General features: G+C 43.8%; 1 protein-coding gene across 1 annotated transcript in view; it reads left to right on the top strand.

Moving 5' to 3' along the window:
- Positions 1-24225, top strand: part of LOC123748325 (macrophage mannose receptor 1-like) — a 418517-nt gene extending 394292 nt beyond the window's left edge. Inside the window, exon 7 of the mRNA XM_069316575.1 lies at positions 23934-24225. Coding sequence (XP_069172676.1) covers positions 23934-24124 — 191 coding nt within the window. The 3' untranslated portion in view covers positions 24125-24225. The remainder of the gene's footprint in view (positions 1-23933) is intronic.
- Positions 24226-27411: the final 3186 nt, after the last annotated feature.

Raw genomic sequence — 27411 nt, 5'->3', positions numbered from 1 at the left:
TGCTCACTCACTTTATTACTAATTCCTAGATTCACATTTCCTTATTGCACTAAATATTTTCCGTATTTTATCCCTGTGGGACGTGCCCTGGGGTAGGCCTCGTGGCTTGAGTATACACAGCCTAGCTGATGCCGCCTCTTGCCATTATTCTATATTTCTAGAATTCTGTATTTATAATATTCTATGCACGATTTTCACTTCCAACTTATATGTTGTTGTGATACCCGTTCCACTTCACTGTTCCACGAATCACCGTTCACTATTTTTTTTCCTCATACACGCATGTACACAAAGCCTCGTGCACTGGCTCACACAAGGTCTCCCGTTTATTCTCTATTTAACACAAAGTTCCATTGTTAATGACTGTTTTCCAGCGGATCACTATGCACTTTGTTATGTCTGTAAGCAGTAATCCATGGCTGTAGTCCTAAGAAATCCCGGTTAATGTCACGATTTTAACGGAGCGCGCACGATACGTCTTCCCCCTCCTTCGACCTACACTACTCGTAGATTCCTACATAGACTCGTAGATTTAATGCCTCAGTTAGAGGCATTAAATATGCCAAAACTAGAAGACAGAAGAAAAAGAGGTGATTTGATCACTACATACAAAATAGTAACAGGAATTGATAAAACCGATAGGGAAGATTTCCTGAGATCTGGAACTTTAAGAACAAGAGATCATAGATTTAAACTAGCTAAACACAGATGCCGAAGAAATATAAGAAAATTCACTTTCGCAAACAGAGTGATAGACGGTTGGAACAAGTTAGGTGAGAAGGTGGTGGAAGCCAAGACCGTCAGTAGTTTCAAAGCGTTATATGACAAAGAGTGCTGGTAAGATGGGACACCACGAGCGTAGCTCTCATCCTGTAACTACACTTAGGTAATTACACACACACACACAAACACACACGCACACACACACACACACACACACACACACACACACACACACACACACACACACACACACACACACACACACACACACACACACACACAAGGGAAACTATGAGGGGATAAGAAAATTCCTAACAGATATAGCATGGGAAACAGAGCTCAGGGGAAAGACGGCCCAAGATATGATGGACTACATCACGCAGAAGTGCAAGGACGCAGCAAACAAGTTTGTCCCAGTCCAAAAGGAAAACAGAGAAATGAAAATGAGAAACCCATGGTTTAATCAGAGATGTAGGCTAGCTAAGCAGCAAAGTAAAAGGGCATGGAGAAACTATAGGAATAACAGGACACTGGAGAGCAGAGAAAGATACCAGAATGCCAGGAATGAATATGTCAGGATGAGAAGAGAGGCAGAAAGACAATACGAAAATGACATCGCAAGCAAGGCAAAGACTCAGCCTAAATTGTTGCATAGCCACATCAGGAGAATAACAACAGTAGAGGAACAGGTTATAAAATTAAGGATAGGGACGGAAGGATTCACTTCAAATGACAAGGAAGTGTGTGAGGAATTCAATAAGAAATTCCAGGAGGTCTTCACCTTAGAGCAAGGAGAAATTCCAGAGATAAGTGAGGGAATAGCTAACCAGGAACCTCTGGAAGAGTTTGAGATTACCAGCGGGGAAGTAAGGAAGTGTTTACTAGAGTTGGATGTGACAAAGGCTATAGGCCCAGATGGAATCTCCCCTTGGGTTCTAAAGGAAGGAGCAAGAGAACTGTGCTTACCACTCTCCATAGTGTATAACAAATCACTGGCAACAGGGGAACTGCCAGATATTTGGAAAGCAGCTAACGTAGTCCCGATATACAAGAAAGGGGATAGACAGGAGGCACTGAACTAAAGGCCAGTGTCCCTAACCTGCATACCATGCAAGCCGATGGAGAAGATTGTGCGAAAAAAACTAATGAAGCATCTGGAGCGAAGGAACTTTGTAACACAGCATCAACATGGGTTCAGGGATGGCGGGTCCTGCCTCACAGGGTTACTTGAATTCTACGACCAGGCAACAAAAATAAGGCAAGAAAGAGAAGGTTGGGCAGACTGCATATTTTTGGATTGTCAGAAAGCCTTTGATACAGTGTCACACAAGAGGCTAGTGCGAAAGTTGGAGATGCAGGCTGGAGTGAAAGGGAAGGTACTCCGGTGGATAGAGGAGTACCTAAGCAACAGGAGACAACGAGTCTGTGTGAGGGGTGCGGTCTCAGATAGGCGAGACGTTACAAGTGGAGTCCCGCAGGGGTCAGTCCTTGGACCTATACTGTTTCTGGTATATGTAAACGATCTCCCAGAGGGTATAGATTCGTTCCTCTCAATGTTTGCCGACGATTCAAAAATTATGAGGAGGATTGAAACAGGGGATGATAGTAGGAGGCTACAAGATGACCTAGATAGACTGAGTGAATGGTCCAACAAATGGCTGTTGAAGTACAACCCGAGTAAATGCAAAGTAATGAAACTAGGCAGTGGAAACAGGAGGCCAGACACAGGATACAGAATAGGAGATGAAGTACTTAATGAAACAGACAGAGAGAAAGATCTAGAAGTTGATATCACACCAAACCTGTCTCCTGAAGCCCACATAAAGAGAATAACGTCTGCGGCATATGCGAGGCTGGCTAACATCAGAACGGCGTTCAGGAACCTGTGTAAGGAATCATTCAGAATCTTGTACACCACATATGTAAGACCAATCCTGGAGTATGCGGCCCCAGCATGGAGCCCGTACCTTGTCAAGCAGAAGACGAAGCTGGAAAAAGTCCAAAGGTATGCTACTCGACTAGTCCCAGAACTAAGAGACATGAGTTATGAGGAAAGGCTGCGGGAAATGCACCTTACGACACTGGAAGACAGAAGAGTAAGGGGACATGATCACAACCTACAAAATCCTCAGGGGAATCGATCGGGTAAACAAGGACGAACTATTCAACACTGGAGGGACGCGAACAAGGGGACACAGGTGGAAGCTGAGTACCCAAATGAGCCACAGAGAAATTAGAAAGAACTTTTTTCAGTGTCAGAGTAGTTAGTAAATGGAATGCACTAGGAAGTGATGTGGTGGAGGCTGACCCCATACACAGCTTCAAATGTAGATATGATAGAGCCCAGTAGGCTCAGGAATCTGTACACCAGTTGATTGACGGTTTAGAGGTGGGACCAAAGAGCCAAAGCTCAACCCCTGCAAGCACAATTAGGTGAGTACAATTAGGTGAGTACTCACACACACACACACACACACACACACACACACACACACACACACACACACACACACACACACACACACACACATACACAAACACACACTGTAGGTAGGACGGCGGTCAGGAAACGACAAGGGTAGGACGGCGGTCCGCGAATTACTTCAATATTCTCGGGATATTTATGTACCAGTGAGCCCAAAACATAGTTTTTGGTCATATGAAGGGTATAGCAACGCAGTGATAACGCAACATAGTGAATTCTTATAACGTTGGATAAGAAAAAAAATTGAAAAAGAACGAGATTGCGGCAAGACGGTGGCACCAGAGGCCTGAGAAGGGAAGAGCTTGGACCACCACGTGGGAGGACCTCTGGCGGAGACGTTAACAATTAAGGCGGACATCGCTTCATAAATCACCTAATTGTGCTGTGGGATGCTTACTCGGAGGTGAGTGCCTCTCAAAGTCAGTCATACAAGGTGTATAGTGTTTTTTATATAGTAATTAGCTTTGAACATAAGTTAATTAAAATACGAAAAAGAAGCTCAAGAGCCTCAGCTTGGTACTAGTTTCTCACACCTGTGTGTTACACTACACCGCCACTGACTAGACCTACCATCTCCCCCCCTCCTCACCATAACATGCCAGTGTAAACACACACACACACACACACACACGCACGCACAAACCAGCCTACCGCCAACCTCACCTCTCACCCCAGGGACTGACCCTCCATACCTCACCCACCTGATTGCCCTCCTTCCTCTCTTCCTCTCTGCCTACTTCCCTCTCTTCCTCTCTGCCTACTTCCCTCTCTCCCTCACTCTCCCTCCCTTTCACTCCCCTTCACTCCTCCTCCTCTCCCTTTCACTCCCTCTCTCCCTCTCCCTCCATCCCTCCACCAGTTAACCCCCCCCCACCGTGCCACCCCCCACAATAAACACACACACACACACACACACATACACACACACACACACACACACACACACACACACACACACACACACACACACACACACACACACACACACACACACATACACACACACACACACACACACACACACACACATACACACACACACACACACACACACACACACACACACACACACACACACACACACACACACTGCAAACCACCTCACAGATCCTCTCACCCACGGAACAGCTTCCCACACCAGCAGAATGCTCGCCAAGAAAGGGACATGAAAATGAACAGAAGAAAGTGAGCTTCAAGGCGATGTACACTAACATAGATGGGATTTCAAATAAAACAAGTGAACTTGGAGAATGGGCACTAGAAGAAAACCCAGACATAATAGCACTCACAGAAACAAAGTTAACGAAAATCATAACAAACGCAGTGTTTCCACAGGGCTACTATGTAGTGAGGAAGAGAGAGAAGGGAGAGGAGGAGGTGGTGTAGCTCTGCTACTAAGAGAAGGTTGGAGTTTCGAAGAGATGGTAATTCAGAACTGTGAAGGTTTCAGTGACTACATTTCAGGCACCATAGCAACTGGAGGACAGAAAATTATAATAGTAGTCATATAACCCCCCCACCGAATGTCAGAAGACCCAGACAGGAATATGATAGAAACAACTTGGCCACCATCAATATAATAGAGAGAGCAGCTTCTGTGGCTAGCAGGAACGGATCCAGGCTACTAATCATGGGAGACTTCAACCATGGAAAGATAGATTGGGGGAACAGAGACTCACATGGAGGCCCAGACACATGGAGAGCTAAGCTGCTGGATGTGGCAACAAGAAACTTTTCTAAGTCAACACGTCAAGGGACCGACAAGAAAGAGAGGAGGGGATGAACCAGCCTTGCTTGATCTGATATTTACCCTAAATGAGTCGGATATAAGGGAAGTTAAGTTGGAAGCCCCCTTGGGAATGAGTGATCATAGTGTATTGAGCTTTGAGTACCTGGTTGAGCTAGGAATTATCACCTCCAAAAAAGAACTGGGAAACAAAGGGCTGGCGTACCGAAAGGGAAACTATGAGGAGATGAATAAATTCCTATGGGATATACATTGGGACACAGAACTCGGAACCAAGTCCGTACAAGACATGATGGACTATGTCACCCAAAAATGTCAGGAGGCTGTAAGCAGGTTTGTCCCAGCCCAACAGGAAAAAACAGAGAAGCAAAGGAAGAATCCGTGGTTTAATAGGGAATGTATGAAAGCAAAGGAGCTGAACAAAAGGGCATGGAGGAACTTCCGTAATAACAGAACACCAGAAAGTAGAGAGATATACCAGAGAACCAGGAACGAGTATGTTAGTGTGAGAAGAGCAGCTGAAAAAAGGTATGAAAATGATATAGCTAATAAAGCCAAGACCGAACCAAAGCTACTACACAGTCACATCAGGAGGAAGACAACAGTGAAGGAACAGGTGATGAAACTTAGGGTGGGCGAGGACAGGTACACAGAGAATGACAAAGAGGTGTGTGAAGAACTCAACAAAAGGTTCCAGGAGGTCTTTACAATAGAACAGGGAGAAGTCACGGCGCTAGGAGAGGTGGCAGCAAACCAGGTGATCTTGGAAAGGTTTGAAATTACAAGAGATGGGGTCAAGAAGCACCTATTGGAGCTGGATGTGAGAAAAGCTGTTGGGCCGGATGGAATCTCACCATGGGTATTGAAAGAGTGTGCAGGAGCACTTTGCTTGCCACTCTCCATAGTGTATAGTAGGTCACTGGAAACGGGAGACCTACCAGAAGTATGGAAGACTGCTAATGTAGTACCAATATTTAAAAAGGGTGACAGACAAGAGACACTGAACTACAGGCCAGTGTCCTTAACTTGTATACCATGCAAGGTGATGGAGAAGATTGTGAGAAAAAACCTAGTAACACATCTGGAGAGAAGAGACTTCGTGACAACCCATCAACATGGGTTCAGGGAGGGTAAATCTTGCCTTACAGGCTTGATAGAATTCTATGATCAGGTGACAAAGATTAAACAAGAAAGAGAAGGATGGGCGGACTGCATTTTTTTGGACTGTCGGAAACCCTTTGACACAGTACCCCATAAAAGGTTGATGCATAAGCTGGAGAAACAGGCAGGAGTAACTGGTAGGGCGCTCCAGTGGATAAGGGAGTGCCTAAGCAATAGGAAGCAGAGAGTTATAGTGAGGGGTGAGACCTCAGAATGGCGTGAAGTCACCAGTGGAGTCCCACAGGGCTCTGTGCTTGGACCTATCCTGTTTCTGATATGCGTAAATGATCTCCCAGAGGGTATAGACTCATTCCTCTCAATGTTTGCTGACGACGTCAAAATTATGAGAAGGATTAAGACAGAGGAGGACAGCTTGAGGCTTCAAGAAGACCTGGACAAGCTGCAGGATTGGTCGAACAAGTGGATGTTAGAGTTTAACCCAAGCAAATGTAATGTAATGAAGATAGGGGTAGGAAGCAGGAGACCAGATACAAGGTATCACTTGGGAGATGCAATACTTCAAGAGTCAGAGAGAGAGAAAGACCTGGGGGTTGATATCACGCCAGACCTGTCCCCTGAAGCTCATATCAAGAGGATAACATCAGCAGCATATGCCAGGTTGGCTAACATAAGAACGGCCTTTAGAAACTTGTGTAAGGAATCTTTCAGAACATTATATACCACATATGTCAGACCAATCCTAGAGTATGCGGCTAAAACATGGAGTCCATATCTAGTCAAGCATAAGACTAAACTGGAAAAGGTTCAAAGGTTTGCCACTAGACTAGTACCTGAGCTGAGAGGTATGAGCTACGAGGAGAGACTACGGGAATTGAACCTCACTTCGTTGAAAGACAGAAGAGTTAGGGGGGACATGATCACCACATTCAAGATTCTCAAGGGAATCGACAGGGTTGATAAAGACAGGCTATTTAATACAAGGGGCACACGCACTAGGGGACACAGGTGGAAACTGAGTGCCCAAATGAGCCACAGAGATATTAGAAAGAACTTTTTTAGTGTCAGAGTGGTTGACAAATGGAATGCATTAGGAAGCAATGTGGTGGAGGCTGACTCCATACACAGTTTCAAGTGTAGATATGATAGAGCCCAATAGGCTCAGGAACCTGTACACCTGTTGATTGACGATTGAGAGGCGGGACCAAAGAGCCAGAGCTCAACCCCCGCAAGCACAACTAGGTGAGTACAACTAGGTGAGTACACACACACACACACACACACACACACACACACACACACACACACACACACACACACACAGATCTAGTGGGATGGTAAGACAACAGAATGAAGCTGGAGGAGAGGGACTGGACGAGTCATTCATGGAGATGATTGCTAAGGCATGGAAGGAAGTCAGTGGGGAATTGAAGGACCTGAGGGAAACTATGTAAGCTGCAGATAGAACTAAGTGCAGCACAAGAGGAGATAAAAAGCCTAAAAACAGGCCCTCATCTGACTCTGGCCCAGGAAACCAACCCCCAGGTGCCAGGAGATGTAGCAATGGCAGGGACCCCTACAATTGGCCCAACCTTTGCTGAAATGCTCAAGAGCCCAGGAGCAATGTCCACAGTCAAGGAAGTTGTAATGAAAGCAGTAACCTCACAGGAGGCAGCTAGATGCACAAGCCAGCTAATGGAAAGGAAAAGAGCTGTAGTAGTGGTAGGTGTCAAGGAACAAGAGGGCTCCACAAGGGAGGAAACGAGGACTAAAGACAAAGCTGCAGTGGCAGGGATATTAAAGGAGATAGGAATGGAAGGGGCTGAACGAGACATAGAACAGTTTTTCCGGATTGGCCAGTACAACAGAGACAAAAAGAGATTGATCAAGGTAGCATTCAAGAGCGAGGACATCAAAGAGGACATCCTAGTAAAGAAGAGCAAACTGAGGCATGCAAGGAACTACAAAGAGGTATATGTTCAGAGGGACATGACCAGAGACGAGATAGTAAGGGCAGCAGATGCAAGGAAAAGGCGCAAGGAGAGGGAAGAGAGCCAGGGAACCTCAGCCTCCAACCCAGCAATCCCAGAGGGGAGTGGGGAACCCCGATCCAGCAACCCAGGAACCCCAGGGGGGAATGCAACACCCCAGCCCACCACCCAATAGGGCCCTCCCTACCCCCCAGCACAAACCCTTCCTTACCCCTGCATAATGCCCATCATGAAACCCAAATCTTCCCCCTCCCCTTACCCCAAGTAGCCCCTGCTTTCCCAGCCCCAGGTCTTCTCCCTGCCCCAAGCAGGCCTGAGCAAGACCAAAGCCCTCTATCCCCCACTCCATCTCCCTCCAAACCCCTGTCAACTACACCGCAGGAGGATGAGCCTACCCAAGTAGCAATGACCATAGAACAACCTCCTACACTTGTAGGGAGTGTGGGTGAAATTGGATATAAGAAAGTGAGCTTCAAGGTAATGTACTCAAACATTGATGGGATTACCAATAAAGCAAGTGAACTGGCAGAAAGGGTGCAAGAAGAAAACCCTGATGTAATAGGACTAACGGAAACAAAATTGTCAGGAGTCATAACAGATGCTGTGTTTCCAAAGGACTACTATATAGTAAGGAAAGAGAGGGAAGGGAGAGGAGGTGGAGGAGTGGCCCTGCTGATAAGGAAGGACTGGAGTTTTGATGAGATGGAAATTCCGGGCTGTGACGGATTCAGAGATTACATAACAGGAACTATAACAATGGGTGGACTTAAGATAATAGTGGCAGTCATTTACAACCCTCCCATAAATGACAGAAGACCTAGACAGGTGTTTGATAGGAACAACATGGCAACCATTAATATAATAGAGAGAGCAGCTTCAGTTGCCTACAGGAATGGCTCAAGACTCTTAATCATGAGTGATTTCAACCACGGAAAGATAGACTGGGAGAATGGGGACCCACATGGTGGTGCAGATACGTGGCGAGCTAAACTCTTGGAAGTGGCAACAAGGAATTTTCTGAGCCAGCATGTCAAGGAACCCACAAAAGTGAGAGGCAATGTTGAACCAGCTAGACTCGACTTGATATTCACCCTGAATGAGTCAGAAATAAGGGAAGTCAAAGTTGAAGCCCCCATAGGAATGAGTGACCACAGTGTACTGACCTTTGAGTACTTGGTGGAGGTAGGGATAACCTATCCAAGGATGGGAGTGGAGGGGAAAAGACTGAATTACCGAAGAGGAAAATATGACGAGATGAGGAACTTCCTCAGGGGAATACCATGGGAAACAGAACTTAGAGACAAGAATGTGCAGGTCATGATGGATTTTGTCACCCAGAAGTGCCAGAAAGCTGCAGACAGGTTTATTCCCGTCCAAAAGGAGAAAAACGAAAAACAACAGAAAAACCCATGGTTCAACCAGGAATGTAAGGTAGCGAAACAACTGAGTAAAAGAACATGGAGAAACTACAGAAATAACAGAACACCAGAGAGCAGGGAGAGGTACCAGAGGGCCAGAAATGAGTACATCAGAGTGAGGAGGGAAGCAGAGAGACAGTTTGAAAATGATATCGCGAGTAAAGACAAGACCCAACCAAAGCTGCTCCACAGCCACATCAGGAGGAAAACAGCAGTGAAGGAACAAGTGATGAAGCTGCGGAAAGGGGAGAACAGATACACAGAGAATGACAAGGAGGTGTGTGAAGAACTCAACAAGAGATTCCAGGAGGTCTTCACAATAGAACAAGGAGAAACCCCTGCACTAAATGAGGAGGCGGCAACCCAAGCAACCTTGGAGGAATTTGACCTCACCAGTGATGAGGTCAAAAGGTGTCTGCTGGAGCTGGATGTGACAAAGGCTGTTGGGCCTGATAGAATCACCATGGATACTAAAGGAAGGTGCAGAAGCACTAAGTGTGCCACTCTCTATGGTGTATAACAGGTCACTGGAAACATGAGACTTACCAGAAAGTTGGAAGACAGCTAACGTGGTCCCAATATACAAAAAGGGTGACAGGCAAGAGGCACTGAATTACAGGCCAGTTTCCTTAACTTGTATACCATGCAAGGTGATGGAGAAGATCTTGAGGAAAAGGCTCGTAGAGCATCTGGAGGGAAATAACTTTGTAACGCACCACCAACATAGGTTCAGAGATGGTAAATCGTGCCTCACAGGTTTAATAGAATTTTATGACCAGGCAACGAAAATTAGGCAGGAAAGAGAAGGGTGGGTCGACTGCATTTTCCTGGATTGCCAAAAAGCCTTTGACACAGTACTCCAAAAAAGGCTGTTAAAAAAGCTGGAGCAACAGGCGGGAGTAAAAGGGAAGGTGCTCCAATGGATAAGGGAGTACTTAAGCAACAGGAAACAGCGAGTAACGGTGAGGGGGGAGACATCAGAGTGACGAGATGTCACCAGCGGAGTCCCACAGGGCTCAGTACTTGGACCCATCCTGTTTCTAATATATGTGAACGATCTTCCAGAGGGTATACAATCATTCCTCTTGATGTTTGCTGATGATGCAAACAATATGAGAAGAATCAAGACGGATGAAGATAGACAGAGACTACAGGATGACCTGGATAAACTGGAGGAATGGTCTAGAAAATGGCTGCTAAAGTTTAATTCGGGAAAGTGTAAGGTGATGAAATTAGGCGATGGGAGCAGGAGGTTGAACACAAGGTATCATCTGGGAGGGGAAATCCTGCAAGAGTCAAATAGAGAGAAGGATCTGGGGGTTGATATCACACCGAACCTGTCCCCAGAGGCCCCCATCAAAAGAATATCATCAGCGGCATATGCTAGACTTGCCAACATAAGAACTGCCTTCAGAAATTTGTGTAAGGAATCTTTCAGAACCCTGTATACCACTTATGTAAGACCAATCCTGGAGTATGCAGCTCCAGCCTGGAGTCCATACTTTGTTAAACACAAGACAAAGTTAGAGAAGATTCAGCGGTATGCCACCAGGCTCGTCCCGGAACTGAGAGGATTGAGCTAGGAGGAAAGGCTAAAGGAGCTGAACCTCACATCCCTGGAAAACAGAAGAGTAAGGGGAGACATGATAACCACCTACAAAATTCTCAGGGGAATTGACAGGGTGGACAAAGACAAACTCTTCAGCACGGGTGGGACACGAACAAGGGGACACAGGTGGAAACTTAGTACCCAGATGAGCCACAGAGACGTTAGAAAGAATTTTTTCAGTGTCAGAGTAGTTAATAAATGGAATGCACTAGGAAGTGATGTGGTGGAGGCTGACTCCATACACAGTTTCAAATGTAGATATGATAGAGCCCAGTAGGCTCAGGAATCTATACACCAGTTGATTGACGGTTGAGAGGCGGGACCAAAGAGCCAAAGCTCAACCCCCGCAAGCACAATTAGGTGAGTACAGTTAGGTGAGTACACTAAATACCCACCTAGGGCACCCTCCTCCCACCCACCCCCCTCCTCTTACTCACCCCCCTCCTCCCACTCACCCCTCTCCCCAGGACCTCCCTTCTCCCCCATCCCCCAAGCCCTCCCTTCTCCCACATGCCTTCCCGGCTCCCCCATCCCCAAGCCCTCCCTTCTCCCCCGCCCCCCTAAGCCCCCACCCCACCTAAGTCTTCCCTCTCTAAGTCTTCTCCACCACTCCCTTAAACCCTCCCCTCTTCCTCACCCACCTCAGCCCTCCTTTTTCCCCCACGCCCCCCAAGCCCTCCCCCCTTTTCTCCCCCCTCCATCTTCCCTATCTCCCAATGCCTCTCCTCCCCCCATGCTCCCCCAACCTCCCCTCTCTCACCCCCCCAACCCTCCCCCTCTCATTCTCCCCCCAGCCCTCCCCTCTCACTCTCCCCCCCCCCCTACCCTCCCCCTCTTACCCAACCCCCTTACCCTCCCCCTCTCCCCCACCCCCCCCCCCCAAGCCCTCCCTCCTCCACCAGTCTCCCCGTGCCAGGTCCCCCCAGCTCCCACTCACCCCAGATCCCAAAGGTCCCCCCCAGAGGAGAAGCAGAAGAGGGTCAGTTTCAGGGTGATGTACTCGAACATAGATGGGATCACAAGCAAGACAAGTGAACTAAGGGAAAGAGCACAAGAAGTGAACCCAGATGTAATCGGATTCACTGAAACAAAACTCTCTGGAATCATAACGAATGTCGTGTTTCCCCAGCAGTACACAGTATTAAGGAAAGAGAGGGAAGGTAGAGGAGGAGGCGGAGTGGCCCTACTCCTGAGAAAGGAATGGAGTTTTAAGGAGATGGTCATCCCGGGCTGTGAGGAGTTCAGAGACTACATAGCAGGCACCATGACAATGGGAGGACCAAGAATAGTAGTAGCAGTAATATATAACCCTACACCAAATGACAGAAGACCCAGTCAAGAGTATGTAAACAACAACATGGCAGTTAACACTATAATTGAGAGGGCAGCCTCTGCTGCCTGTAGAAATAGATCCCACCTGCTCATCATGGGCGACTTCAATCAAGAAAGGATTGACTGGGAGAACAAGGAACCGCATGGAGGCGAGGATACGTGGAGAGCCAAACTATTGGAGGTGGTGACAAGAAACTTTTTAACCCAGCATGTCAGAGAACCTACAAGGATGAGAGGCAATGACGAACCAGCGAGACTCGACCTAGTCTTCACTCTGAACGACTCCGACATAAGAGAAATCGGTTTTGAGGACCCAGTAGGAATGAGCGACCACAGTGTACTGGTGTTTGAGTACTTGATTGAAGAAGGGTTATTGAACTCGAGGAGGGATACCAAAACCAAAAGGTTTGCATACCGAAAGGGAAACTATGAGGGGATAAGAAAATTCCTAACAGATATAGCATGGGAAACAGAGCTCAGGGGAAAGACGGCCCAAGATATGATGGATTACATCGCGCAGAAGTGCAAGGACGCAGCAAACAAGTTTGTCCCAGTCCAAAAGGAAAACAGAGAAATGAAGATGAGAAACCCATGGTTTAATCAGAGATGTAGGCTAGCTAAGCAGCAAAGTAAAAGGGCACGGAGAAACTATAGGAATAACAGGACACTGGAGAGCAGAGAAAGATACCAGAATGCCAGGAATGAATATGTCAGGATGAGAAGAGAGGCAGAAAGACAATACGAAAATGACATCGCAAGCAAGGCAAAGACTCTGCCTAAATTGTTGCATAGCCACATCGGGAGAAAAACAACAGTAAAGGAACAGGTTATGAAATTAAGGATAGGGGCGGAAGGATTCACTACAAATGGCAAGGAAGTGTGTGAGGAACTGAATAAGAAATTCCAGGAGGTCTTCACCTTAGAGCAAAGAGAAATTCCAGAGATAAGTGAGGGAATAGCTAACCAGGAACCACTGGAAGAGTTTGAGATTACCAGCGGGGAAGTAAGGAAGTGTTTACTAGAGTTGGATGTGACAAAGGCTATAGGCCCAGATGGAATCTCCCCTTGGGTACTAAAGGAAGGAGCAAGAGAACTGTGCCTACCACTCTCCATAGTGTATAACAAATCACTGGCAACAGGGGAACTGCCAGATATTTGGAAAGCAGCTAACGTAGTCCCGATATACAAGAAAGGGGATAGACAGGAGGCACTGAACTACAGTCCAGTGTCCCTAACCTGCATACCATGTAAGCTGATGGAGAAGATTGTGAGAAAAAAACTAGTGGAGCATCTGGAGCGAAGGAACTTTGTAACACAGCATCAACATGGGTTCAGGGATGGCAGGTCCTGCCTCACAGGGTTACTTGAATTCTACGTCCAGGCAACAAAAATAAGGCAAGAAAGAGAAGGGTGGGCAGACTGCATAATTTTTGATTGTCAGAAAGCCTTTGATACAGTGCCACACAAGAGGCTAGTGCGAAAGTTGGAGATGCAGGCTGGAGTGAAAGGGAAGGTACTCCGGTGGATAGAGGAGTACCTAAGCAACAGGAGACAACGAGTCTGTGTGAGGGGTGAGGTCTCAGATTGGCGAGACGTTACAAGTGGAGTCCCACAGGGGTCAGTCCTTGGACCTATACTGTTTCTGGTACATGCAAATGATCTCCCTGAGGGTATAGATTCGTTCCACTCAATGTTTGCCGATGATGCAAAAATTATGAGGAGCATTGAAACAGAGGATGATAGTAGGAGGCTACAAGATGACCTAGATAGACTGAGTGAATGGTCCAACAAATGGCTGTTGAAGTTCAACCCGAGTAAATGCAAAGTAATGAAACTAGGCAGTGGAAACAGGAGGCCAGACACAGGATACAAAATAGGAGATGAAGTACATAATGAAACAGACAGAGAGAAAGATCTAGGAGTTGATATCACACCAAACCTGTCTCCCGAAGCCCACATAAAGAGAATAACGTCTGCGGCATATGCGAGGCTGGCTAACATCAGAACGGCGTTCAGGAACCTGTGTAAGGAATCATTCAGAATCTTGTACACCACATATGTAAGACCAATCCTGGAGTATGCGGCTCCAGCATGGAGCCCGTACCTTGTCAAGCACAAGACGAAGCTAGAAAAAGTCCAAAGGTATGCTACTAGACTAGTCCTAGAACTAAGAGGCATGAGTTATGAGGAAAGGCTGCGGGAAATGCACCTTACGGCACTGGAAGACAGAAGAGTAAGGGGGAACATGATCACAACCTACAAAATCCTCAGGGGAATCGACCGGGTAAACAAGGATGAAGTATTCAACACTGGAGGGACGCGAACAAGGGGACACAGGTGGAAACTGAGTACCCAAATGAGCCACAGAGACATTAGAAAGAACTTTTTCAGTGTCAGAGTAGTTAGTAAATGGAATGCACTAGGAAGTGATGTGCTGGAGGCTGACTCCATACACAGTTTCAAATGTAGATATGACAGAGCCCAGTAGGCTCAGGAATCTGTACATCAGTTGATTGACAGTTGAGAGGCGGGACCAAAGAGCCAAAGCTCAACCCACGCAAGCACAAATAGGTGAGTACAAATAGGTGAGTATACACACACAGACACACACACACACACACACACACACACACACACACACACACACACACAAGAAAGAAAGAGAAGGGTGGGCAGACTGCATATTTTTGGATTGTCAGAAAGCCTTTGATACAGTGCCACACAAGAGGCTAGTGCGAAAGTTGGAGATGCAGGCTGGAGTGAGAGGGAAGGTACTCCGGTGGATAGAGGAATACCTAAGCAACAGGAGACAACGAGTCTGTGTGAGGGGTGAGGTCTCAGATTGGCGAGACGTCACAAGTGGAGTCCCGCAGGGGTCAGTCCTTGGACCTATACTGTTTCTGGTATATGTAAATGATCTCCCAGAGGGTATAGATTCGTTCCTCTCAATGTTTGCCGACGATGCAAAAATTATGAGGAGGATTGAAACAGAGGATGATAGTAGGAGGCTACAAGATGACCTAGATAGACTGAGTGAATGGTCCAACAAATGGCTGTTGAAGTTCAACCCGAGTAAATGCAAAGTAATGAAACTAGGCAGTGGAAACAGGAGGCCAGGCACAGGATACAGAATAGGAGATGAAGTACTTAATGAAACAGACAGAGAGAAAGATCTAGGAGTTGATATCACACCAAACCTGTCTCCTGAAGCCCACATAAAGAGAATAACGTCTGCGGCATATGCGAGGCTGGCTAACATCAGAACGGCGTTCAGGAACCTGTGTAAGGAATCATTCAGAATCTTGTACACCACATATGTAAGACCAATCCTGGAGTATGCGGCCCCAGCATGGAGCCCGTACCTTGTCAAGCACAAGACGAAGCTGGAAAAAGTCCAAAGGTATGCTACTAGACTAGTCCCAGAACTAAGAGGCATGAGTTATGAGGAAAGGCTGCGGGAAATGCACCTCACGACACTGGAAGACAGAAGAGTAAGGGGGGACATGATCACAACCTACAAAATCCTCAGGGGAATCGACCGGGTAAACAAGGATGAACTTTTCAACACTGGTGGGACGCGAACAAGGGGACACAGGTGGAAGCTGAGTACCCAAATGAGCCACAGAGACGTTAGAAAGAACTTTTTCAGTGTCAGAGTAGTTAGCAAATGGAATGCATTAGGAAGTGATGTGGTGGAGGCTGACTCCATTCACAGTTTCAAATGTAGATATGATAGAGCCCAATAGGCTCAGGAATCTGTACACCAGTTGATTGACGGTTGAGAGGCGGGACCAAAGAGCCAGAGCTCAACCCCCGCAAGCACAATTAGGTGAGTACAATTAGGTGAGTACACACACACACACACACACTTAGAAATGTGTGTGAATTTAGAGCATGAAATACCTCTTGGGGCCAGTGACCATTGCGTCCTAGTCTTTGACTTCATGATGGAATTCAAACTTATGACCATGGGACAAGAGATCTGGGAAAGGAGAGTTGACTACAGGAAAGGGGACTATAAGAGGATAACGGACTATCTGGGTGAAGTGCAGTGGGAGGAAGAAATTAGAGTAAAAACAGTCCAAGATATGATGGACCTAGTCATACAGAAATGCCAGGAGGCCGAAGAGAGATTTATACCAACAGTAAAGGGAAAAAATAAGAAGGAATATAATTACCTATGGTTTAATAGAGAGTGTCAGGAAGTAAAAATGGCCAGCAGGCGGGAGTGGAGGAAGTACAGAAGACAAAGGACAGAGGACAACAGGATCAGATACAACAGAGCTAGGAACGATTACATTAACATAAGACGAACATCGGAAAGGGACTATGAGAACGATATTGCAATCAAAGCAAAAAAACAACCTAAGTTACTACACAGTCATATAAAAAAGAAAAATGTCGGTGAACGACCAAGTGACAAGACTAAGGAAGACAGAGGGGGCATATACTGAAAGTGACAAGGAAATCTGCGAGGCACTGAATGCCAGTTTCCATGGAGTGTTTACTACCGAGCCTGAGCAGCTACCATTGTTGGAAGGGGGGTATCCTAGATGAAAGACTATCAGATATAGAGGTGACAGCAGAGGAGGTAATGAAACAGTTGACAACTCTAGATGCAACTAAAGCAGTTGGACCAGACGAAGTATCATCGTGGATACTAAAAGAAGCAGCGCAGGCCCTCAGCGTGCCTCTGGCAATGATCTTTAATGAGTCACTTATGTCAGGAGAATTGCCCAGTTGCTGCAAGAAGGCAAATGTCGTGCCGATCTTCAAGAAAGGTGATAGGGAGGAGGCACTTAACTATAGACCTGTATCACTGACAAGCATCCCCTGTAAAATACTGGAAAGAATAATTAGGCTACGACTGGTTGCACACCTGGAGAACATTAGGTTTGTGAACGAACATCAACATGGGTTCTGGACAGGGAAATCGTGCCTAACAAACCTTCTGGAATTCTATGATAAAATAACGAGGATAAGACAGGCCAGAGATGGTTGGGCAGACTGCATATTTCTGGACAGCCAAAAAGCCTTTGATACAGTATCGCACATGAGACTGCTGTTCAAGCTCGAGAGGCAGGTGGGGGTGGGGGAAAAGGTCCTAGCATGGATCAGGAACTACCTAACAGGAAGGAGCCAAAGAGTTACGGTAGGGGGCGAGAAGTCGGACTGGCGAACAGTAACAAGTGGAGTACCACAAGGATCGGTGCTGGGACCAATTCTATTTCTTGTATATGTTAACGACATGTTAACAGGCGTAGAGTCCTACATGTCGATGTTTGCAGATGACGCAAAGTTGATGAGAAGAGTTGTAACAGATGAGGATTGCAGGATCCTCCAAGAGGACCTGGACAGGTTGCAGAGATGGTAAGAGAAATGGCTACTGGAATTCAACACGAGCAAATGTAAAGTTAAGGAAATGGGACTAGGAGATAGGAGACCAAAGGGACAGTACACAATGAAGGGGAACAGCCTACCTGTGACGACGCGTGAAAGAGACTTGGGTGTGGACGTAACACCTAATCTATCTCCTGAGGCACATATAAATAGGATAACGACAGCAGCGTACTCTACACTGGCAAAAGTTAGAACATCATTCAGAAACCTAAGTAAGGAGGCCTTTAGGGCGCTTTACACTGCCTACGTGAGGCCAGTCTTAGGGTATGTCACCGCATCATGGAGTCCCTATCTGAAGAAGCATATAATGAAACTGGAAAAGGTTCAGAGGTTTGCAACGAGACTCGTCCCAGAGCTACGAGGGATGGGGTATGAGGAGCGCCTGAGGGAACTGTGCCTTGCAACACTAGAAAGAAGAAGGGAGAGGGGGGACATGATAGGAACATATAAAATACTCAGAGGGATTGACAGAGTGGACATAGACGAAATGTTCACACGGAATAGTAACAGAACGAGGGGACATGGATGGAAGCTGGAAACTCAGATGAGTCACAGAGATGTTAGGAAGTTTTCTTTTAGCGTGAGAGTAGTGGGAAAATGGAATGCACTTCAGGAACAGGTTGTGGAAGAAAATACTATTCATAATTTTAAAACCAGGTATGATAGGGAAATGGGACAGGAGTCATTGGTGTAAACAACCGATGCTCGAAAGGCGGGATCCAAGAGTCAATGCTCGATCCTGCAGACACAACTAGGTGAGTACAACTAGGTGAGTACACACACACACACACACACACACACACACACACACACACACACACACACACACACACACACACACACACACACACACAACTACGAGAACAGACTATTGATATTAAAGCTCATATCACTAAACAACAGAAGAGTTATTAGAGACATGATTGCCACCTACAAGATTCTCAAGAAAAATGGCAGAGTAGACTAAATATTTATCATGGGTTAAACGTGAACAAGACGACACAGATGGAATCTTGGTACCCAAATAAGACACAATGACATTAGAAAGAATTTTTTCAGCGGTATTGTAATTAATAAATGGAAGACAGTAAGAAGGAATGTAGTGGAGGCGAGCTCTATACACAGTTTCAAAAGTATATATGATAGAGCCCGGTAGGCTCAGGAACCCGTGAACCCAGGAAATATTTTGCCAAGTCTTGTTTTCCATTGTGTGTGTGTATTTACTATGCACAAGTCATGCCAGCAGGATCGAGCTGTTAGCTCTTGGATCCCGCCTTCCTAACCGTCAGTTAGGCCGTACTTTGATTTCTACTCCTCACCTCCGGTGTGTTACACTTTGAAAATTTTGCAATGCCCTGACCTGCACAGTGAAAGCTTTTACCCCTCATACTATCATGACGCCTTTTTTCTTTAACATTTATCATGCCATTTACTTTCTTCTACGCTCATCACAAATGGATCAATGTCTACGAACGGAGTTGGCTACTCCGTTGTTTTTCCTGATCGAACATATAAATGCTGCTACCTTCCAGAAACTAAACTTTTTACGGTGGGGCTTTTGTTTGCTTTCCCCCAACTGATTTTTATGCACCAATGTTTCTTTGTAATTGTTATTGATTCTTGCTATGCCCTTATAGCTGTTTAGTCTTTGAACACTTCCCATCCTGTGGTGATCAAAATTCAGTACTGGCTCTTTCCCATCTTCAGTAGATTTAAAGGCAGTCGATTTGTTAATGTTCCCCAGCCATATTTCTTGTGGATATATGATCCCAGCCATAATCCCCGTCAGCAGTTTCCATGGCGCAGTGGTAAAACACTCGCCAGGTCCTTCGTGAGCGTTTTGGCCTGGGTCCATATTGCTGAGGAGAATTGATTGGGCACGGTCATTGGCACGATCAATGGCCTAGTACTGCAAATAACAACTGAATGATCTTAAGTGTGAACTTGGTCTATTTCTTTCACTCTAATAGATGGTGAGAAACAGCTCTGGCTGGGCTTCATATCAACCACATGTGACTAACTCATGGCACTTAATGGAAGGCCCTGCTTCTTATTGTGTGAGCTGAATTGTCCCACTTACAGATGTGCACCTCGTAGTATGTCCTAATTTCCAGGATGATTGTAAGTCTTGATTTCCCAATGTCAATAAAATCCTTGGTGAATTGAATACAATTGAGGTCACTCACCTTATGTCTTTTTGCATTTGTACTGAGTTCCTGAGTGATACCTAGCACCTATTTAATATTCTGAGAAACTAACAATGCTAAATAATCTTTACAGCTGGGTCCTTTTTTTTAATAAAAAATTATCAGTTACCAAGAATGGAAAGAATAATCAGCATGAATAATAAGCTTTGAGTAAAAACAGTAACATGATTGAATAAATATATAAAGGAGAGAAATGGCGATGAACGGCTAGGAGGACAGTATTTCTTTAGGCTTGATTGGAAGCATTTATAAAATTGAGCTTAGCAAGTGCTTTTTGCTCTGTGGAATTGACAGTGTATGCTGTTGCTGCATGTGCTGCGGCTCCCTAGACAAAAGAAACCTCATACCCAGGCTGATTAGGTGTAGCAGTCAGGCTGCTTCTTCCCACTTCAGTCTTAGCTACTAGGCGTCGAAGGGTATTGTCAACAGCATTGGGCCTGATTTCCACATCTGTCTTCTTTAGAGAACATAGGGTTGCTCCGACAAAAGTGAGGACTGATGACCTCAGGGATGTTTAACCAGCGAGGAACATGCTTGCGACTGTTGTGAGTTCATACAGATGGCTCTGTGTGACATCGCCGACAACCTGATTTAGCATATGTTTAATGCGCTGGGACTTAGTTTCACATATGTAAAACCACCTGCTGATCCAAGTGGAGAAAACTTGGCGGATTTATGAAGCCTAGAGTTTTTAGGGTTCTACTACATGGCGGATTTATGCGGTAAAGTTAAAGCGGTAAAAGCGGCGGTAATGCATTTTTCTTGGTAGCGTTGAAGACCAGGATTGACAGTACAATTCAGAGTTTTATATTTAATGAGTACACTTAAGAGGATGTGCAGTGGCTTAATATCTAACATATTCAAAGATTTAAGTGAGGGGGGGCCCGATTGCTCTCTGAGGCCAGAGTTTGTAATTGTTCTAATAGGAAATTTGGGTTGAGTAATTAGATGACGTAGATGATTTTGTGTAGTAGAACCCCAAGCACGGTTAGATAAGGATAGATGAGAGAGTAATAGAGCGTTTCAAGGGCAAGGCGAGGTACATAATAACTGATATTAGAAAGAATGCCAACAGTTTTTGGAACTTTTTTGCTGTATGTTGAATGTGGCCCTGGAAATTAAGCTTGTTATTGATGAGAACACGAAGGAATTTAACATCTACTTTGTTACTAATTTGTATATTGTTCATTCCCAGATTAATTGGATCTGAGGATTTATTACCAAACAATATATAGAAGATGTTTTCAATGTTAAGGGTGAATTTGTTAGCAGTTAGCCAAAGATTTACTTTAATTAGTTCGGTTGTCACTGTATCATTCAGAGTAGAGGGTTGGGACTGGAGAGAATGAAGGTTGTGTCATCAGCAAATAAAATTGGGTTGAGGTGTTGTGAGGCATTTGGAAGGTCATTAATGTAGATAAGAAACAGAAGGACAAGTATACTGCCCTGTGGAACACCAATGTTAATGGGAAGGGTGGAAGAAATGGAATCATTCACAGAAACATACTGGAGCCTGTCAGTAAGGTAAGGCTGTAGGTATTGGAGGGAGTGACCTCTGACTCCATAATGATATAATTTAAGAAGAAGGTTGTGGTGGTTGACAGTGTCGAAAGCCTTACATAGGTCAACAAATAACCCAACAGGGAGTTATTTTTTATCAAGAGCTGCATTATCAAGTTGATCATATTAATCAGTGCATCATTTGTGTTTTTGGGGGTCTGAAGCCATATTGGCATGAGCTAAGTATATTGCGTTTTGCAAAATAGGAGTAAAGCTGCCTGTATATTTGCTTTTCAAATATTTTTGACAAGGTTGGTAGAATTGATATCGGTCTGAAATTGTTGATATCAGTGAGATCATCACATTTATGAACTTGGGTTAATCTTGCTTTTTGTTTTAGAATATCTGGAAAGGTTTGGAGATCAAATGATTTGTTGTACAGCAGTGGAATGGCTGGAGCTAAGAATCTAGAGGTTTTTTTTTGTAAATTAGAGTTGGTATCTCAGCAAGGACACTTGACTTTGTTTTAAGAGAAAGGATTATCTCATTAACATCAAAGTAATTAGCGGGAGTTAGGTACAGAGATTCTGGATAGTTACCTGTAAGAGAGTCCTTAACATTAATTAGGGAGGATGGGATATCATTTGCAAGGAATATGCCAATGAATGAGAAAGAATTATTGCATTTAATAACAGTGTCAGAGGCTGAACGCACACCATAATCATTGGATAGGAGTATTGTCTTTTATTCAAAGTATTTTTGATCCTAGTATTTGGGAAATAGTGCTCAATTTTTTTTTAATGTTTCCTTTAATTTGGTCAAATTTATTTTCATAGTATGTTATTTCGGCTCTCTTAATTATTTTAGACATTGGTGAGTATCTCCTTGAAACTTCCTTGGAGATAACCTCTAAACTATACTTCTTCTCATGGTCATGTTTTTTATTAATAGATTTAAGTATACCCTTAATTAGCCATAGATTGTTTAACCTTTTACTTGTGACTTGTTTCGTTAGCATTGGACAATGGGTATTACAGAGGCTCACAATTTTCTGAAGAAATGTTTGCACTGCTAAGTTAATGTTCACTATTTTACCTAATTCAGTCTCTCAGGTGATATTAGCAGAAGCAGCAATAAAGTTGCTTATAGAAGTTTCATAGTGCAGCCTAAAGCTTATCTTCTTTGTATCTAGAGGTGGTTTATTAATGTTGGTTAGTAGAAATGTGGAGTAATAGTCTGTGGTCCAATCATTGATTATCCCTGAAGTTAGTGGAGAGGTTACGTTAGTCCAGATGTGGTCAAGACTAGAAGCAGTCACATCAGCAATTCTAATAGGTTTAGTGATTAAGGGTATGAGGAAGCAGGAATTCATACAGTTGAGGAAACTAGCAGCTTGATGGTTATGAGACTCGCAGAGGACAGTATTAAAATCCCCTAAAATTATTAGTTGGTTTTGTTAAGTCTGTTTGCTAGTATTAAATTTTTAACGTTAGAGTTGAATTCAGACACATCAGTGTTAGGAATTCTGTAATCTGCTGATCCCTCAGTCTCGGCACCCTTGACTCTGAAACGGGCAAAGATGTACTCGCCACTTGAGTCTCTAGTTCTACTTAGTTTTAAGCATGTTAGTTCATGGTGGAAGTAAAGAGCAGTACCACCACCTCTCTAAATTAGTCGACAGTTGTGAATTGACAAGTAGTTTGGTATGTTAAAGAATTGTCTTGTATTCTCTTTTAACCACGTTTCAGTAATTATAATAAAGGAGAATTTGTTGTCAACTGTTTGTATTAGGGCACTAACATCATCAAAGTGTTTGCTTAGATATCTTACGTTGAAGTTAATTTTCCCTGGGGTAATTGTTTCTTAGAGCTGTTAGTTGGTGTTTGTCTTGTACAAGTTTGTAGAAGTGTTTTGGGATTTAATCGTCCGTGCTGTAATAACTCTGAGTCCACCGTCAGTTTTGCCATCTTTTAGTTTCTTGCTAATTCGTGCTTTAATTTTAAGGATTTCAGATGAGCAATTATTTGCATTTCAATTAAGGGTGATTTTTGTTCTAAGAAACAGGTGGACTTGGTTATCTTCTCTGGAAAATTCACTTATAGATATAATTACTGAGGCCGCTAGTAACGTCTCTCCTTGGTGGCACAGCAGGAGATTGTGCTGTGCTTTGATAATTCCTGGAACATCATCTATGTGTGCCAAGTGGTTTGTGGATTTAATTTTTGCTTCAGTGAGGTGAGACGAGGCTCTATAGCAAACGTTGCTTTCTTTGCTTCAATAAGATTTTATGAGTAAATTAAGTTAAGGAAGGTGATGTTCGGACAAATAAACGGCTCCCCATCTAATGTTTTACTAATATGCAAATTAATGCTGCTACCAACTCAGTAACTTATCTACTTCAGGTTCACCTTTCTGGGGGAGCTCGTATCCTGTTCCCCCTTTTGTAGAACCCAACTGGAACACTTCCCTAAACTGCCTTGGTCTACAGGCCGCCGGAAAACATTACTTTAGGGCAGTGGACTGTCAGACCCTGCAGTACCCTCTGTGCATGGCTACCCTGTCCCAAGGGTCTGCCACAGGCAATGCAAAATGAGTTTGTGTCATCTTCCTGCAACCTTAACGACTGCGTCTTCACTGAAAAGTAGGAAAACGTCTTGCAGCCAACATGTCACAAAAATAAATCTATTCAAATTCTGTTTTTGTTTCCTTTCTTAATATCAAGTTCCACTCCTATGTATTTCCCTTCCTTAACATTTCAATACTAATGAAAGAGAATTACAGTATGTTTTGTTGATGTTAGGTATCGTGTAAATCTGTTTAAAAAAATGGCTACATGCTACAGACAAAATGGTTTATTCCTAAATTAATATGTAATTTAAATGCCAGTGCAATAATGAACAGAAAACAAGTACGGTGTCCCTCAAGATTTTAATAGGCATATTAAAAGCAACTATAAACAAATTTAAGTGTTCACACTATTTCAGTAATATACATGATTATATTAGTGCACACATACTCACGTGAGGTGGCATGAACGATTATATGAACAACTGCATTGTTAACTCGTATATCTCAACCTGTTCTCATATTTGGAAATTTTTTAGAAAGTTTTCCCTGTTTATTTATAGACTAGCTGTACCCGCTACACATTGCTGTGGCTCGGTTTGGTTAAATGGAAAAGAAAGAAAAGAGAAAGCGCACGTTTCTAATATGTTTAATTTCACAATGCTTGTGGGTATAGAATATTTTTTGTTGTTCCATTGTCTGTGGAGATATAGAGATTGTCTGCTTTGCCGATTTTAGAACACGCAACATATAATTGTCCACGTGAGAGGCAATCTGTGTCTAGATATTAACGGCACAATTCTAAAGATTGGCCCAGAGTTTTGTTGATGGTGACTGAAAACGCCAATCGAATTGGAAATTACAATCTCCTTAATTGAAATGGCATATCTGTTGGAATCATAGGAATGCGAGGAATGAGGACATCTTCACCTTTGTAAGGTCCTATCAAGATTGTTGCTTCTACGACCTTGTTAATTAATTTTTTTTATTGCAAGGGACGTGACGTTGCAAAGTTTTGGCTGGTTGATATTTTGCAACATGATAATTGGCACGCCGATTTTCAATTGCCGTACACGTGATGGTATCCCTGGCAGTTAGAGTGAATTCAAAAATTCCGTTTGATAATTAACCGCTTCATCCGCTTCCTCAACAGTGTCTACGGTCTTGTATGTGACTGCCTTGCTTTGAATGTTAGACTGAATAATATTGTTAAGTTCGTAGATGTCTTTGTTCTTGGCCGCAAGAATAGCTCGTTCATTTAGCGAATCGTGATTCTTATAATTGGTTTGAATAATGGGAAAGACTTTTTCAACCAATTCTTCTTTTGACGTCACTAACTTGTAGAAGTTATCTGGTAATGAAATTCGTCCTGAGGTCAGGTCAACCGGGACGTTTTCGTTCCCAATTTCCAGAAATTGATGTGAGAATATCTCAGCTGATGGATCGTTTTGCAGCTGGACACGCATATTTGTAGTTAATTTTAACGTCTTTACGTGGCGCCACAAAGTGTAGTATTTCAGGCAGGCATTTATTTCGTCCGCTGGTGTCGATCGAGGAATTACAGGCAATGTTTGCCTGAAATCTCGTGCAAGCAATATTAATGCGTTCTCAAATCGTCTTATGCTTCCATGCAAATCTTGCAATGATCCATCAAGAGCCTCGAGTGATTTTTTGAGGGCCATTGTGAATTCATCCCAAACAATAAGTTTACATTTCTGCAATACTTTTTCCATGCCAGATGCTTTGGAAATGTTGAACGTGAGAATTTCAATGAATTGAATATCTATGGCAATTTCAAAGCCAAAGCAGCAGTTCTTCCACATGGTAGCAATGTCGAAGCTATTCGAAATGATGCAAGATCTAAGGTTATGCCATTTTGGGATCGAAATGCTGCCAGAATCAATCTAATTATAAAGGTTTTACAGTTCCTCCTGGCGCATCTAAGAAGATTTCTCCAAACCCATTATTGACAGAATTATTATTAGATTGTAAATGTCTTTTCGCTCAAGCGTTAGCTTAGGAATATTTGAGTGTACATACGACAACAGATTACCCGTGTTATAATTTTGTTAACAGCGCAATTCTACATCGAACGAAGCAGCAGGAGATCGATTTGGTGATGGCATTTCCAATTGATTTAGAACTTTGTTCACGATTTCTAAGTGCAAATCTTGAATCATTATCAACGCTTCGTTGTAGATTTTTGCTGTGAAATCCGTGTTCATATTTAAATTTTCTTTGTGTATTAGACGGATAATATCTTCAGCTATGTGCGATTTATATTTCTCCTATGACTCTGTTGGAGATAAAGGAGAGCAGGCTGTCAATATGATTGCAAACAATTCACAAATTTGATTTGGATGTGACGTGTTGGACGCGTCAATAATACATACATCCCAGTGTCGGTCGTTCTCCAATAAATTCAGAGCTTGACATGCACTACAGAAAGTGGCATGAGTTACGCCGTTAATAAATCTCAATGGCTGGAAAGACGTTGGGCTAAGCACATTTACCAACAGCATGCGAAGAAACAAGCACTCATCTTTATTGGGATGCATGGTGTACAGTCTGCCTATCGTAGTTTATCTGAATATGCCAGGTTGTCCGTCGACTCCCTCTCCTTGTTTGCGTCGTTCAAATAATTTTCTACTGGCATTCCATGTGTAATACGTAGGCACTTCCGAATACAGCAGTGTTTTCGCAAACGCGTCATTTTTACATAACGTGAAGAAAGCAGTTAACGTTGTAGCTGGTGGGTTCATAGCTGTTTGTTGCACATTTGCAGATGTGAAATAAACGTGTTGTCCATTTTCTTGTTTTCGAAACAAAAACAAAAATGCTAACGAAATATTTCTTTTCAAATGCAGATCAATCGACATAGATCAATTTCACCACCAATTGCACTGAAAAACAAGAAGAACAGTTTAAAAACGAAAAGAAAAGCAATGAAAAAAAGAAAGAAATAAGCTACACTCATGATATGAACGGTATGGTAAACAACACAGCTCAATTCCAACGCAACGTCACACTAAACAATTAAATCAAATTGATAATAAATCAAAATCTGTGAAAATTCCATTTATCAATGCAATCGGAGACATTGAAATGGTATCGTAACATATTTTGTATATCATGTGTTGCTCTTACGTGCAACAGATGATGCTGTTTTTTGAAAAAAAAAACATGTTTTTACCTATCACAGGTGTGACATCTATATAGAAGGTATATAAAAACAGGTGCATATCCGAATGGAACGTTGTGTCAGAGTTTCAAAGCATTCGGTGAAGAACTTTGAGAGATTACTGCATGTGTTGC

This window comes from Procambarus clarkii, chromosome 84 (assembly GCF_040958095.1).
Source record: "Procambarus clarkii isolate CNS0578487 chromosome 84, FALCON_Pclarkii_2.0, whole genome shotgun sequence".
Taxonomy (NCBI): Eukaryota; Metazoa; Arthropoda; class Malacostraca; order Decapoda; family Cambaridae; genus Procambarus; species Procambarus clarkii.
The sequence above is the reverse complement of the archived record's forward strand: the minus strand, read 5'-3'. Positions and strand labels throughout refer to the sequence as shown.